Source organism: Oncorhynchus mykiss, chromosome 29 (assembly GCF_057628025.1).
Source record: "Oncorhynchus mykiss isolate SJ-2025 chromosome 29, ASM5762802v1, whole genome shotgun sequence".
In the NCBI taxonomy this organism is placed as follows: Eukaryota; Metazoa; Chordata; class Actinopteri; order Salmoniformes; family Salmonidae; genus Oncorhynchus; species Oncorhynchus mykiss.
In genome coordinates this window covers 33,056,770-33,070,824 of record NC_143050.1, presented here as the reverse complement: position 1 = coordinate 33,070,824, position 14,055 = coordinate 33,056,770, and the positions used below count along the sequence as shown (strand labels likewise).

Below are 14,055 nucleotides of genomic sequence, written 5' to 3'. Positions count from 1 at the left end.
AAATTCATGATTGTTTTGATTTTCTGAGGCCTGACTTTAACTCAACGGTATTCCATCTCTATGGGGTGTATTCAGTGAGGTGAAACGCTCCAAAACGTGCATATAGAAATGTAAACTAGTACACCCTATTTACTTGACAATCACACAGTATTTGTTCTACCCAATAGATTTCTATCTGACCGTTCAGTAAAAATTCTCTCTTCTAAACAGACCCCATGAATGTGTTGTTTATGGTGTGTATATGGAACCCCTCCCTACTAGGACCCGGCCCACCCTCCAGCTCTGTGTGGGGTCTCTTACCTATCAGGGACACCAGTCTCTTCTGCAGAGGATCATCCTGAAACGCAACAGAAGGAAAAACAAGAGTTAACCACAGCCCTTCTAAGACCACCAGGGGCCACCAGGGACAAATCTGTTATCCGTTTAGAAATATGTCAAACAGTATTATGAAAGTCTGCCTTGGTTAAAATACTGAAAACTTTGATAATGTTATTCCACTTCTTAGGACGTGTCTGTTGCAGGAATGCACAACTCCAGTCTCTGCCCTCTAGAACTGAAGTTGTGCTCACATGATCTGGTGCACGTAGGGTTTGTGTGGTTTTGTGTCCTAGGCCAAACCTAGCCACAGGGTCCCTGCCCTCTGTCCCCCCCTCCTGCTATAACTGTATCCCCTACATTCCCCCCTCTCTGGCTCTGGTCCTCGTCTAACCTCCTCTGCCCCCATATCCCTCAAGCTCTCCTACCTCACAACCCCCAACCATCACCCCTGCCTCACTCACCCTGGCTGTGGGCTGCAGTCTCTGGGCGGAGGGGCTGTGTCGGGGGGAGCTGCCCGACGAGGCTGCCCCGGCGGTGGGCAGGGCCGACAGGCTGGTCTGGGAGGAGCTGGTGGTGTTGGGCAGGCTGTCACCCAGGCCCCGGTCCTCGTCCTCCCCCAATCCCAGGGGAGGGGAGGCCTTGATCAGGCCGCCCTGGGTCTCCTGCAGCAGGGGACGTGACTCGGGACGGACCTCCTCCCCCTCCTCCCCCTCCAGGCCAGCATTCTGGCTGTTCTGTCTCTCCTCTGCTGTGGGTCCACTCTCACCCTGAGGGAGAGATAAATAAAGAGAGGGAGTAAGAGAGCGAGAGATAGAGCACGCGAGAAAGAGAGGACGAGACAGAGAGAGAGAGAGAGAGAGAGAGAGAGAGGTGGTGAGGGAGATAAGGAGACGGCATGGAGAGCGAGTGTGAAGCATGGAAGTTCACTTAGCAGATCAAAGTACACTCTGAGACGACAAATTTAAAAAATTCACCACCAGAGATTCATATCAATCCAACAGACATACAGTGCCTTGCGAAAGTATTCGGCCCCCTTGAACTTTGCGACCTTTTGCCACATTTCAGGCTTCAAACATAAAGATATAAAACTGTATTTTTTTGTGAAGAATCAACAACAAGTGGGACACAATCATGAAGTGGAACGACATTTATTGGATATTTCAAACTTTTTTAACAAATCAAAAACTGAAAAATTGGGCGTGCAAAATTATTCAGCCCCTTTACTTTCAGTGCAGCAAACTCTCTCCAGAAGTTCAGTGAGGATCTCTGAATGATCCAATGTTGACCTAAATGACTAATGATGATAAATACAATCCACCTGTGTGTAATCAAGTCTCCGTATAAATGCACCTGCACTGTGATAGTCTCAGAGGTCCGTCAAAAGCGCAGAGAGCATCATGAAGAACAAGGAACACACCAGGCAGGTCCGAGATACTGTTGTGAAGAAGTTTAAAGCCGGATTTGGATACAAAAAGATTTCCCAAGCTTTAAACATCCCAAGGAGCACTGTGCAAGCGATAATATTTAAATGGAAGGAGTATCAGACCACTGCAAATCTACCAAGACCTGGCCGCCCCTCTAAACTTTCAGCTCATACAAGGAGAAGACTGATCAGAGATGCAGCCAAGAGGCCCATGATCACTCTGGATGAACTGCAGAGATCTACAGCTGAGGTGGGAGACTCTGTCCATAGGGCAACAATCAGTCGTATATTGCACAAATCTGGCCTTTATGGAAGAGTGGCAAGAAGAAAGCCATTTCTTAAAGATATCCATAAAAAGTGTTGTTTAAAGTTTGCCACAAGCTACCTGGGAGACACACCAAACATGTGGAAGAAGGTGCTCTGGTCAGATGAAACCAAAATTGAACTTTTTGTTTTGGCAACAATGCAAAACGTTATGTTTGGCGTAAAAGCAACACAGCTGAACACACCATCCCCACTGTCAAACATGGTGGTGGCAGCATCATGGTTTGGGCCTGCTTTTCTTCAGCAGGGACAGGGAAGATGGTTAAAATTGATGGGAAGATGGATGGAGCCAAATACAGGACCATTCTGGAAGAAAACCTGATGGAGTCTGCAAAAGACCTGAGACTGGGACGGAGATTTGTCTTCCAACAAGACAATGATCCAAAACATAAAGCAAAATCTACAATGGAATGGTTCAAAAATAAACATATCCAGGTGTTAGAATGGCCAAGTCAAAGTCCAGACCTGAATCCAATCGAGAATCTGTGGAAAGAACTGAAAACTGCTGTTCACAAATGCTCTCCATCCAACCTCACTGAGCTCGAGCTGTTTTGCAAGGAGGAATGGGAAAAATGTCAGTCTCTCGATGTGCAAAACTGATAGAGACATACCCCAAGCGACTTACAGCTGTAATCGCAGCAAAAGGTGGCGCTACAAAGTATTAACTTAAGGGGGCTGAATAATTTTGCACGCCCAATTTTTCAGTTTTTGATTTGTTAAAAAAGTTTGAAATATCCAATAAATGTTGTTCCACTTCATGATTGTGTCCCACTTGTTGATTCTTCACAAAAAAATACAGTTTTATATCTTTATGTTTGAAGCCTGAAATGTGGCAAAAGGTCGCAAAGTTCAAGGGGGCCGAATACTTTCGCAAGGCACTGTATATTGATCTACACTGACGATATATAACATAACCCCAATAGCATAAAGGGATAGAGATGGGAAAACTTACAATGGCAATCTTCACAATGTCACTGGAGTCACAGCGACTGTCTGAACCTGAGAGACAAACTAAAACACAAAGAGAACTATTAGAGAACCAATCTACAATATTTTGAATCAATATGTATTTCAATACACAGGAGTGGCAAGGAACATTTATTTTGGTTACTCACCTGGCCGAAATGTACATGGCCTCTTGATCCAAAGCCACACACCAATCCCGATGAAGAGGAGGAAGAGCAAGAGCAGAATGACCAATGGCGTAACTTTTGGGAAGGGGAAATGAGGAAACAACCATTTAGAACATTGGTATTCAAACATTTTCAGCGGGGACCCCATTTTTTCCGCCAGAATTCTGGGGACCCCATTTTTTCGACAAGAATTTCTTGCGACCCCACCCCAAATCTAATGACACAACTTTAAATCTGTATATTCAGATTTTTAAATCAACAAATGACCTTCAATTCATTGCATTTTTATCTCTTATCAAAATGAAAAGAAAACAATAAATACATTGACTCAATATAATTGTATTTTTCAAATTATCTTTCTCAAAAACGTTTGCATATTATCCCATACAATAATATGTACTCTTAATTTGGTGTACATAAAATAATACAAATATGTTTGGGGCGACCCCACTGCAATTCCCCCGAGACTCCACTAGTGGTCGCAACCCCGAGTTTGAATACCACCGATTTAGAATCATGTCTCATCATGATGAGCATATGACATCAATTGTATGCTGTTCATTCTCTTTATTTGATTGGTCCTCAATAAAAATGATTCAGAGCCTATAAAACAGAGCGATAAAGACTTATGTACAGTGGAGTAAACTACTACTTTAAAGTACTACTTAAGTAGTTTTTTGGGGTATCTGTACTTTACTTGACTATTTATATTTTTGACAACTTTTACTTTTACTTCAATACATTACTAAAGAAAATAATGTACTTTTTACTGCATATATTCTCCCTAACACCCAAAAGTACTTGTTACATTTTGACAGGAAAACGGTCCAATTCATCCACTTATCAAGAGAACATACCTGGGCATCCCTACTGCCTCTGATCTGGCGGACTCACTAAACACAAATGCTTCATTTGTAAATTAATTTCTTAGTGTTGGAGTGTGCCCCTGACTATCCGTAAATAAGAAATAAATACAATTTGTGCTGTCTGGTTTGCATAATATTAGGAATTTGAAATGATTCATACTTTTACGTTTGATACTTAAGTATATTTAAAATGAAATACTTTAGTATTTCATTTTCTATTAAGGTATCTTTACTTCAAACTCAAGTATGGCTTTGAATCCTTTTTCCACCACTGCTTATGTAGACCTACCTATGGTCTCTGCAGAGATGGGGGCGGGGGTGGGGATGGCAATCGGGTGGAGGGTAGTGGAGATGTCTCGTTTCCTACACGCAGTGTTGGAGATGGGGGTGCATTTCTTCACCTCCTCCTCCCCCGCTTTACACCTGGGAAGACAAGAAAAGAGATAGAGGAATTAGTATTTTATTCTTTGATGGGGTTAGTGTTACTTCAGTAGAGAATTAGTTCAAATATGACAGTGCTGATCTCAGATCTGTTTGTGTGGTCTTGCCAACTCCTATGGTCATGCCAATGACCATAGAAGTTGGCTATACAGCACAAACAGATATGGGACTAGACTACTGTTAAGTATGCCTAGTGGTGTGATCTCTGGACTGGGGTCTGGAGGTGTAAACAGGGCTCTAAATTGTGACAATTGTGGTTGTATATGCTCCTAAATATTTTTCTGTGCGACCTGGAATTTTTATTTGTCTGTCGCTGTACCACTATTTCCAAGTGCCCTAGAGAAAAAAGCGAGCGCAGATTCGTGACCGTCATGATTGCACCATTACTATACTGCAGAGAATATATGTCTGGGCGATATGGCCAGATATCATATCACAATATTTTTCTCATTTTTTACGGGATGATGATATTTGACAGTATTTTATGTTTTTGAATAATACAAGCTCTAAATATGCTTAATGAGTAGTGCATGATCCTAGGGTGGACAACAAATACATTGTAAGTGGTTTTCTCTCTGTTTTTTATACTGTTCAATCAAACTTGAACCCAAAATAACTTTTAACATTTCTGGATTTCCTTCATTCATTTGTTATAATTCCCACACTGTACCACATCTGTTTTGTCTTTGTATGCCTCTATTTGTATGCCTCTATTAGTCACTTTTTTCTTCCTTTTTATTATTTATTATTCTCATTTATAACCATGTATTTTCAATGGATTCAATGGCAGTTCCTACTTTAGCCACAAGGGACTGATTTCTAGTGTGCCAGTGCTGCCTCAAAGGCAATATTCATAGAAAGAAAAGTACATGTGCTAAACCCGAAGCTCTCGTAAAATAATTAGCAGTTCTCAACTGTTACCAGTCTAGTACTATTTAGAGTTTCATCACTCAGTTACTACATCTACAGTGGGGCAAAAAAAGTATTTAGTCAGCCACCAATTGTGCAAATACTTATTTTCCACCATAATTTGCAAATAAATTAATTAAAAATCCTACAATGTGATTTTCTGGATTTTCTTTTCTCATTTTGTCTGTCATAGTTGAAGTGTACCTATGATGAAAATTACAGGCCCCTCATCTTTTTAAGTGGGAGAACTTGCACAATTGGTGGCTGACTAAATACTTTTTTGCCCCACTGTATATAATATTAAACAAACCAGACATTTAAATACCGTTATGTAAAGTAAAGTCAAAAAATCTCAACCGGTTCATACATCATGGGGCGGCAGGGTAGCCTAGTGGTTAGAGCGTTTGACTAGTAACCGAAAGGTTGCAAGTTCAAATCCCCCGAGCTGACAAGGTACAAATCTGTCGTTCTACCCCTGAACATACCCACAGAATTTGTTCTTAACTGACTTGCCTAGTTAAATAAAGGTTAAAAAATCATCACCCTTACAAAAAAAGATAGCAGTTTTGAAACTGCAGTAATTGCAGTCGACTGTGGTATTTTGAATGCAGTAATTGCAGAATAACTGAAGGTTGACCGATTAATCTGGGCCGATTTCAAGTTTTTTTTGGACGCCGATTATGGCAAATTAAATTGCAATCCACGAGGAGACTGCGTGGCAGGCTGACCACCTGTTACGCGAGCGCAGCATCAAAAGGACCTTGTGGCTGCAAGGAGCCACGGTAAGTTGCGAGCTAGCAGTAAACTTATCTTATACAAAACAATCAATCTTAACATAATCACTAGTTAACTACACATGGTTGATGATATTACTAGTTTAACTAGCTTGTCCTGTGTTGCATATAATCAATGCGGTGCCTGTTAATTTATCATCGAATCACAGCCTACTTCAACTTTGCCAAACGGGTGATGATTTACCAAAAGCGCATTCACATTAACATCAATGCCTTTCTTAAAATCAATACACAAGTATATATTTTTAAACCTGCATATTTAGTTAAAAGAAATTCATGTTAGCAGGCAATATTAACTAGGGAAAATGTGTCCCTTCTCTTGTGCTCACTGCAAGCAGAGTCAGGGTAGGGTATATGCAGCAGTTTGGGCCGCCTGGCTCGTTGCGAACTGTGTGAAGACCCTTTCTTCCTAACAAAGACCGAAATTAAGTTACCAGAATTTTACATAATTATGACATAACATTGAAGGTTGTAATGTAACAGCAATATTTAGACTTAGGGTTGCCACCCATTGGATAAAATACGGAGCGGTTCCGTATTTCACTGAAAGAATAAACGTTTTGTTTTCAAAATGATAGTTTCCAGATTTGACCACATTAAATGACCTAAGGCTTGTATTTCCATGTGTTTATTATATTATAATTAAGTCTATGATTTGATATTTGATAGCGCAGTCTGACTGAGAGGTGGTGGGCAGCAGCAGGCTCATAAGCATTCATTCAAACAGCACTTTCCTGCGTTTGTCAGCAGCTCTTAGCAATGCTTGATGCGCAGCGCTGTTTATGACTTCAAGCCAATAAACTCCCAAGATTAGGCTAGCAATAATATAATATAATAACTACAACCTAAAACTTCTTAACTGGGAATATTGAAGACTCATGTTAAAAGGAACCACCAGCTTTCATTTGTTCTCATGTTCTGAGCAAGGAACTTAAACGTGAACTTTTTTTACATGGGACATATTGCACTTTCACTTTCTTCTCCAACACTTTGTTTTTGCATTATTTAAACCAAATTGAACAAGTTTTATTATTTATTTAAAACAGAAATACTCATTAGAAAAATTCATGAAACATACGTATACATCTTTTAAAGATTAACTTCTTGTTAATCCAACCACGGTGTCAGATTTCAAAAAGACTTTACGGTGGAAGCGATTATCTGACAACAGCGCCCAGCAGACAAATCATTACAAACAGTAACCAGCCAAGTAGACAAGTAACAAAAGTCAGAAATAGCGATACAATTAATCACTTACCTTTGATGATCTTCATATGGTTACACTCACAAAACTCCCAGTTACCCAATAAATGTTTGTTTTGCTCGATTTAGTCCCTCTTTATATCCAAAAACCTCCGTTTTGCCAGCATGTTTTGTTCAGTAAAACACTGTCAAACAACATCCGGTGAAATTGCAGAGCGTGAAACTCAACAAAACAGGAATTCTCATAATAAACTTACATAAAAGATACAAATGTTATACACCAGCTTAAAGATAAACTTCTTGTTGATCCAACCGCTGTGTCAGATTTCAAAAAGGCCTTACGGCGAAAGCAAACCATGCAATTATCTGAGAACAGCGCCCAGTAGACAAATCATTACAAACAGTTAGCAGAAATAAGAGGAGTAACAAAAGTCAGAAATAGCATTCAAATGTATCACTTACCTTTGATGATCTTCATATGATTGCACTCCCAAGACTCCATATTACACAATAAATGTTTGTTTTGTTTGATCAAGTCCCTCTTTATATTCAAAAACATCCGTTTTGTTGGTGCGTTTTGTTCAGTAACCCATTGGAACAACAGACAGACAAAAAATCAAAAAAAGTACCATAAAGGTTTGTTGAAACATGTCAAACGATATTTATAATCAATCCTCAGATTGAAATATGAATGATTATTTATGACAAAAACAATCGGATTTCAATGGAAAACCACAATTTCAAAATAAAAGCACTTCATTGATGGATTTTCCTCAGGTTTTCACCTGCCATATCAGTTCTGTTATATTCACAGGCATTATTTTAACAGTTTTGGCAACTTTAGAGTGTTTTCTATCCAAATCTACCAATTATATGCATATCCTAGCTTCTTGGCTTTTCATCTTATTTTTGCAATCTTTTTTCGTAAGGGCAATACACTGAGTGTACAAAACACTGCTCTTTCTGTGACATCGACTGACCAGGTGAATCCGGGTGAAAGCTATGATCCCTTATTGATGTCACCTGTTAAATCCACTTCAATTAATGTAAATGAAGGGGAGAAGACAGGTTAAAGAAGGATGTTTAAGCCTTGAGACAATTGAGACATGGATTGTGTATGTGTGCCATTCAGAAGTTGAATGGGCAAGACAAAAGCCTTTGTACGGGGTATGGTAGTAAGTGCCAGTTTGAGTGTCTCAAGAACGGCAACGCTGCTGGGTTTTTCACACTCAACAGTTACCTGTGTGTATCAAGAATGATCCACCACCCAAAGGACATCCAGCCAACTTGACACAACTGTGGCAAGCATTGGAGCCAGCATCCCTTCCGACAGCTATTCGAGTTCATGCCCCGACAAATGAGGCTGTTCTGAGGGCAAAAGGGGGTGTAACGCAATAGTAGGAAAATGTTGCTAATGTTTTGTACACTCAGTGTATAGTAAAATATGGTTTCGCCGCCCAGCCTGAGAAAACTTCTTGTTTCCTAGTCCAAACCGTTCAAAAGTTCTACCCATATTACCAGCACTACGTTTTTTTTCTTCCATCACGCTTTAGGCGGCCGATATTACATTCATAAACCGTTCTAAAACTACTCACGGAAACATTAACCATTTGTTTACAACTTGTTCAGTCATGATACCTCATTAGCTAGGTAGCTAACAATCTGGTAATTTACCAGCATATCCAAACATTATGGGGAACAGAAAGAAGCTTCTGACAGATCTCTTGCATGTCTTCACTCACTCACTAGCTTGACTATATTAAAGAAACAGTGTGTACACAGTATTCCAAAAATGACTGTAATTTCTATGACAGGTATTTGTATCAACAGCTTTATAATAAACACGTCTTTACAGACGTATTCATTACATATTCGCTTCTAAAACGTGCTTCAAAAGTAGCTGGAATTCTTATAGGCCCAATATAACCTGTATCTCAATCAATTTTGTACAATTTCATGTGGTCCTAAATGTTATGTTGTGTGCCTAACTTGGATTTGTTTTTATTTAGAGGCCTGGGTGTAAATGTTTAAGCTGGCACTCACTTGGCACATCTCTTGCAGACCTCACAGGCCTGCTCTGGCACACAGAAGGTGCCCGCTTGACACTGGCACTGGGTGTCTGCTGTACTGGTACAGGGCACTGTCTGGCTCTGGTCTGTGAAGGGAGAGAGGGAGAGAGTACTAATATATTCTACATTCAATAATACAGGTAGCAGTTTATTTTCAGCTGGTATACAGTGCCTTCGGAAAGTATTCAGATCCCTTGACTTTTTCAACATCTTGTTACGTTACAGCCTTATTTTTAAATGGATTAAATAAAACAATGTCCTCAGCAATCTAAACACAATACCCCATAATGAAAAAGCAAAAACAGGTTTTTAATTTGTATAAAAAAATCAATAAATACCTTATTTACATAGGTATTCAGACCCTTTGCTATGAGACTCGAAATTGAGCTCAGGTGCATCCTGTTTCTACCAATCTTCCTTGAGATGTTTTTACAACTTTATTGGAGTACATCGGTTGTACATTCAATTGATTGGACATGATTTGGAAATGCACACACCTGTCTATAGAAGGTCTCACTCTTGGAACCACCAAGACTCTTCCTAGAGCTGGCCGCCCGCCAAACTGAGCAATCGGGGGAGAAGGGCCTTGGTCAGGGAGGTGACCAAGAACCCGATGGTCACTCTGACAGAGCTCCAGAGTTCCTCTGTGGAGATGGGAGAACCTTCCAGAACGACAGCCGTCTCTGGTGGACTGCTGCAATCAGGCCTTTATGATAGTGGCAAGACGGAAGCCACTCCTCAGTAAAATGCACACGACAGCCTGCATGGAGTGACCATGAGAAACAGGATTCTTCCTCCAGACCATGAGAAACAGGATTCTCTGGCCTGAATGCCAATGCCAAGCGTCAAGTCTGGAGGAAACCTGGCACCATCCCTACGGTGAAGCATGGTGGTGGCAGCATCATGCTGCGGGGATGTTTTTCTGCTGCAAGGACTGGGAGACTAGTCAGGATCGAAGCAAAGATGAACAGAGCAAAGTACAGAGAGATCCTTGATGAAAACCTGCTCCAGAGCGCTCAGGACCTCAGACCGGGGTGACGGTTCAACCTTCCAACAGGACAGCGACCCTAAGCACACAGCCAAGACAAAGTAGGAGTGGCTTTGGAACAAGTCTCTGAATGTCCTTGAGTGGCCCAGCCAGAGCCCCGACGTGAACCCGATTGAACATCTCTGAAAATATTTGAAAATAGCTCTGCAGCAACGCTCCCCATCCAACCTGACAGAGCTTGAGGATCTGCAGAGAAGAATGGGAGAAACTCCCCAAATACAGATGTGCCAAGCTTGTCACGTCATACCCAAGAAAACTCGAGGCCATAATCACTGCCAAAGGTGCTTCAACAAAGTAATGGCCTCCCGAGTGGCAAAGTGGTCTAAGGCACTGCATCGTAGTGCTAGTTGTGCCACTAGAGATTCTGGGTTCGAGTCCAGGCTCTGTTGCAGCCGGCCGCAACCGGGAGACCCATGGGGTGGGTGCACAATTGGCCTTGCGTCGTTAGGGTAGGGTCTGGATGTCCTTGTCCCATAGCGCACTAGTGGCTCCTGTGGTGCGCCGGGCACAGTGCACGCTGACACAGTTGCCACGTGCATGGTGTTTCCTCCGACACATACAGTTTATGGGTTAAGTGGGCACTGTGTCAAGAAGCAGTGCAGCTTGGTTAGGTTGTGTTTCGGAGGACGCACAGCTCTCTGCCTCCCCCGAGTCCATACCGGAGTTGCAGCGATGAGACAAGACTGTAACTACCAATAAGAAAAAGGGGGTAAAACTAACGATTTAAAAAACATATATTTAAAAACAAAGTACTGAGTAAAGGGTCTGAATACTTATTGATATTTGTGATATTTCAACAACAAAAAACGTATTAGCAAAAATTTCTACAAACCTGTTTTTGCTTTGTCATTATGGGTAGATGGATGATGGGAAAAAACTATTTATGGCTGTAACCTAGCAAAATGTGGAAAAAGTCTGAATAGGGGTCTGAATACTTTTCGAAGGCACTATATATCACTAAGTTATTCTTATTTAATTACCTTGCAATATCCTTATCAGGCATTTTGAAAAATAAACACCAGGTATTTAGGGTACTGTTTTACATGAGTCGGACCAATAAACTAAACCGATAAACTAAACCGATGCCAAGGTCAAAAATAGCCACTAAATTGACTGCGTTACTCAAAAGATTATAGTGCGCTCATAAAATCTTTTAAAACAATGACCCAACAAGAACCATAAAAAACAATTTCACAACATGTGAATGATAAGAAAATGAATTCTAAGTAATCCGGCAGAAAGTAACTTTGTAATATAGCTGGCTAAAGAAAAAGACTAACAAGATGATATAGTAGCTGGGGGATACATTTTCTTAGTTTGATTTAAAATCGATCTTTTCTTAGATGCTCTCTCTGTATACGGCGTGAGAGACTATTTGATGAAAGCCTTCTGAAACATCATTTTTTACACCACCACTTTATACAATTGTGCTTTTGAGCGAGAGTTTTAAGACAAAGATTTGTCTGTTTACACAGTGTGGACTCTGATGTGTGTATGCACTGATGCACTCACATAATAATGCTCTTTCTCAACACCTCAGTGACTAGCCACTGGGCACAGACGTTAGTTCACGTCTAGTTTTGATTTACATTTGGTTGAGTTGTCAACTAACGTGAATTCAACATGAAATCGACAGACAAATTCCACGTAATTGGATTTAGGTTAAAAGTTGAGTGGAAAAATGACTAAATGCCCTTACGTTGATTACGTTTTGCAAATCCAATTAGTTTTCCACACCATCACATTGATTTTTAGCGTTGAAATAACATGGAAACAACGTTGCTTCAACTAGTTTTTGCCCAGTGGGGAAGAACAAAACATGTCAATCTCCTGTAACAGTAGTCACCATAGTCTCTTTTCTTTGGGTCAGGCCTTTCATTTGGCACAAAGACACATGGTGTGGGAGACAATACAACACAACCACATCCAACTGCTGTGCAAGGTAACGCAACCACACACATGACTCTCCTGAGACAGGTAACAAACAATCTGCTTTCAGTGTGTGTGAAACAAAACAACAAAGACCCACCCACATATGCCATGTAATACCACTGGATCATATTACCATACAGGGAGAAAGCCACAATGTATTATTCTGCCCTCTCTGGAACAAAAGTCTATCAAGTTAAACTGTGATTGCCCAATGCTCCATGAAAAGACTTCTGGAATGGTTGTCTACCTTGGTTAATAGTTTATGAATTGGCAACAGACAAAAGAGAGGGTCACTCTGCTTGATTGACCAGAAATAGCTAACTTCATGTGAAATGGAGAGTCTCTTCTTACAACCACACAATATTTTAAGGACAGCTAAAGAGGGCAGATAAAAGGTAAAACAACAAACAACAGTTACAGGACTACAAATAAAAGTCAGAGGACTCCATTACCCATGCGACAGTGGGTGCAGGGCAGGCAGCGGTTCATCCCGTTGGAGTGTTCTGTGTAGGACAAGCCATGTTCGCAGGGCATGCACGTCCCTTGCTCCATGTCCCTGTCGCACGCCCTCAGCATGAATGTACCTGTCGACCAATAAACCAATCAATTAATAAAAAATTTACACAAATACAAATACTCTGATATCGCCTTTTTAATTGTTTTATTTAACCTTTAACCAAATTTAGGACACATTTAGCCTGTAGTATTTCTTCGAGTAACACAGAGGGTGGTGTGTTTATGTATGTGTGTGTTGAGATGGTAGTGTGTGTGTGTGTGTGTGTGTGTGTGTGTGTGTGTGTGTGTGTGTGTGTGTGTGTGTGTGTGTGTGTGTGTGTTTGCTAACTGGCATGGCATATGTAAACTAAATACTACGGTAGTGGTTTTGTGTCTACTTTCTTGGTTGTAATGTAACATTTTCATTTTTTGTGCTCTGTTCATGCATGCAATGCTTTAGGCACCTCATGTGTTCAGAGAAAATATACTATCACACCAGAAAGAGAGGGAAAGAGAGTGAAAGAGGGAATGAGGGAGCGTGAGAAATATACAGAGGAAAGCTTGAAAAGGTAATTGGCATTTCTGACTAACTAGCTACAGATAGAGGCAGCGCAGTTAGCGACAAAATGCTATCTCATTGCAGCTAATTTACTAGAGCACATATTTCAACTGTGGGTGTATCTCTACACCTAGGCCTGTCTCTTTCTTTCTCTATCTGTCTGTCTGCCTGTTCTTATCTGACTGACCCAAAAGGTCAAAACAGGTCATCTAATCAGAAAAGTATTCGCTAGCTTGCTAATGCTAGCAATAGTAATAGCTTGTTAGCAATAGCTTCCTAGCAATAGCAAGAATATAATGTCCGTGGCTCATTCCAAGGCGCTGGCAGCAGTAAGGCAGTGGTTCAGTTTTAATGGGACTACTTCCACTTTTAAAACAAACCCTACTCCTTGAATGTTTACTACTGGGTTTAGTTAAAAAGCATGGATTGGGTTCCCAGCTGCTAGCTTGGGCATGGGTTCTGCTTTGCTATCCTCACATATTTGGCATTACTCTGACTCTATAATAGCTTGGGCATGGGTTCTGCTTTGCTATCCTCACAT

The 14,055-nt window shown here is 40.9% G+C and overlaps 1 protein-coding gene across 1 annotated transcript in view; it reads right to left on the bottom strand.

Moving 5' to 3' along the window:
* The window catches only part of LOC110509702 (tumor necrosis factor receptor superfamily member 10B), a 38,227-nt gene that overhangs the window by 3,970 nt on the left and 20,202 nt on the right, over nt 1–14,055 (bottom strand). Inside the window, exons 3-9 of the mRNA XM_021590749.3 lie at nt 12,913–13,044; nt 9,455–9,566; nt 4,354–4,487; nt 3,181–3,273; nt 3,018–3,076; nt 780–1,085; nt 301–337 (exon numbers count right to left, since the gene is read on the bottom strand). Coding sequence (XP_021446424.2) covers nt 301–337; nt 780–1,085; nt 3,018–3,076; nt 3,181–3,273; nt 4,354–4,487; nt 9,455–9,566; nt 12,913–13,044 — 873 coding nt within the window. The remainder of the gene's footprint in view (nt 1–300; nt 338–779; nt 1,086–3,017; nt 3,077–3,180; nt 3,274–4,353; nt 4,488–9,454; nt 9,567–12,912; nt 13,045–14,055) is intronic.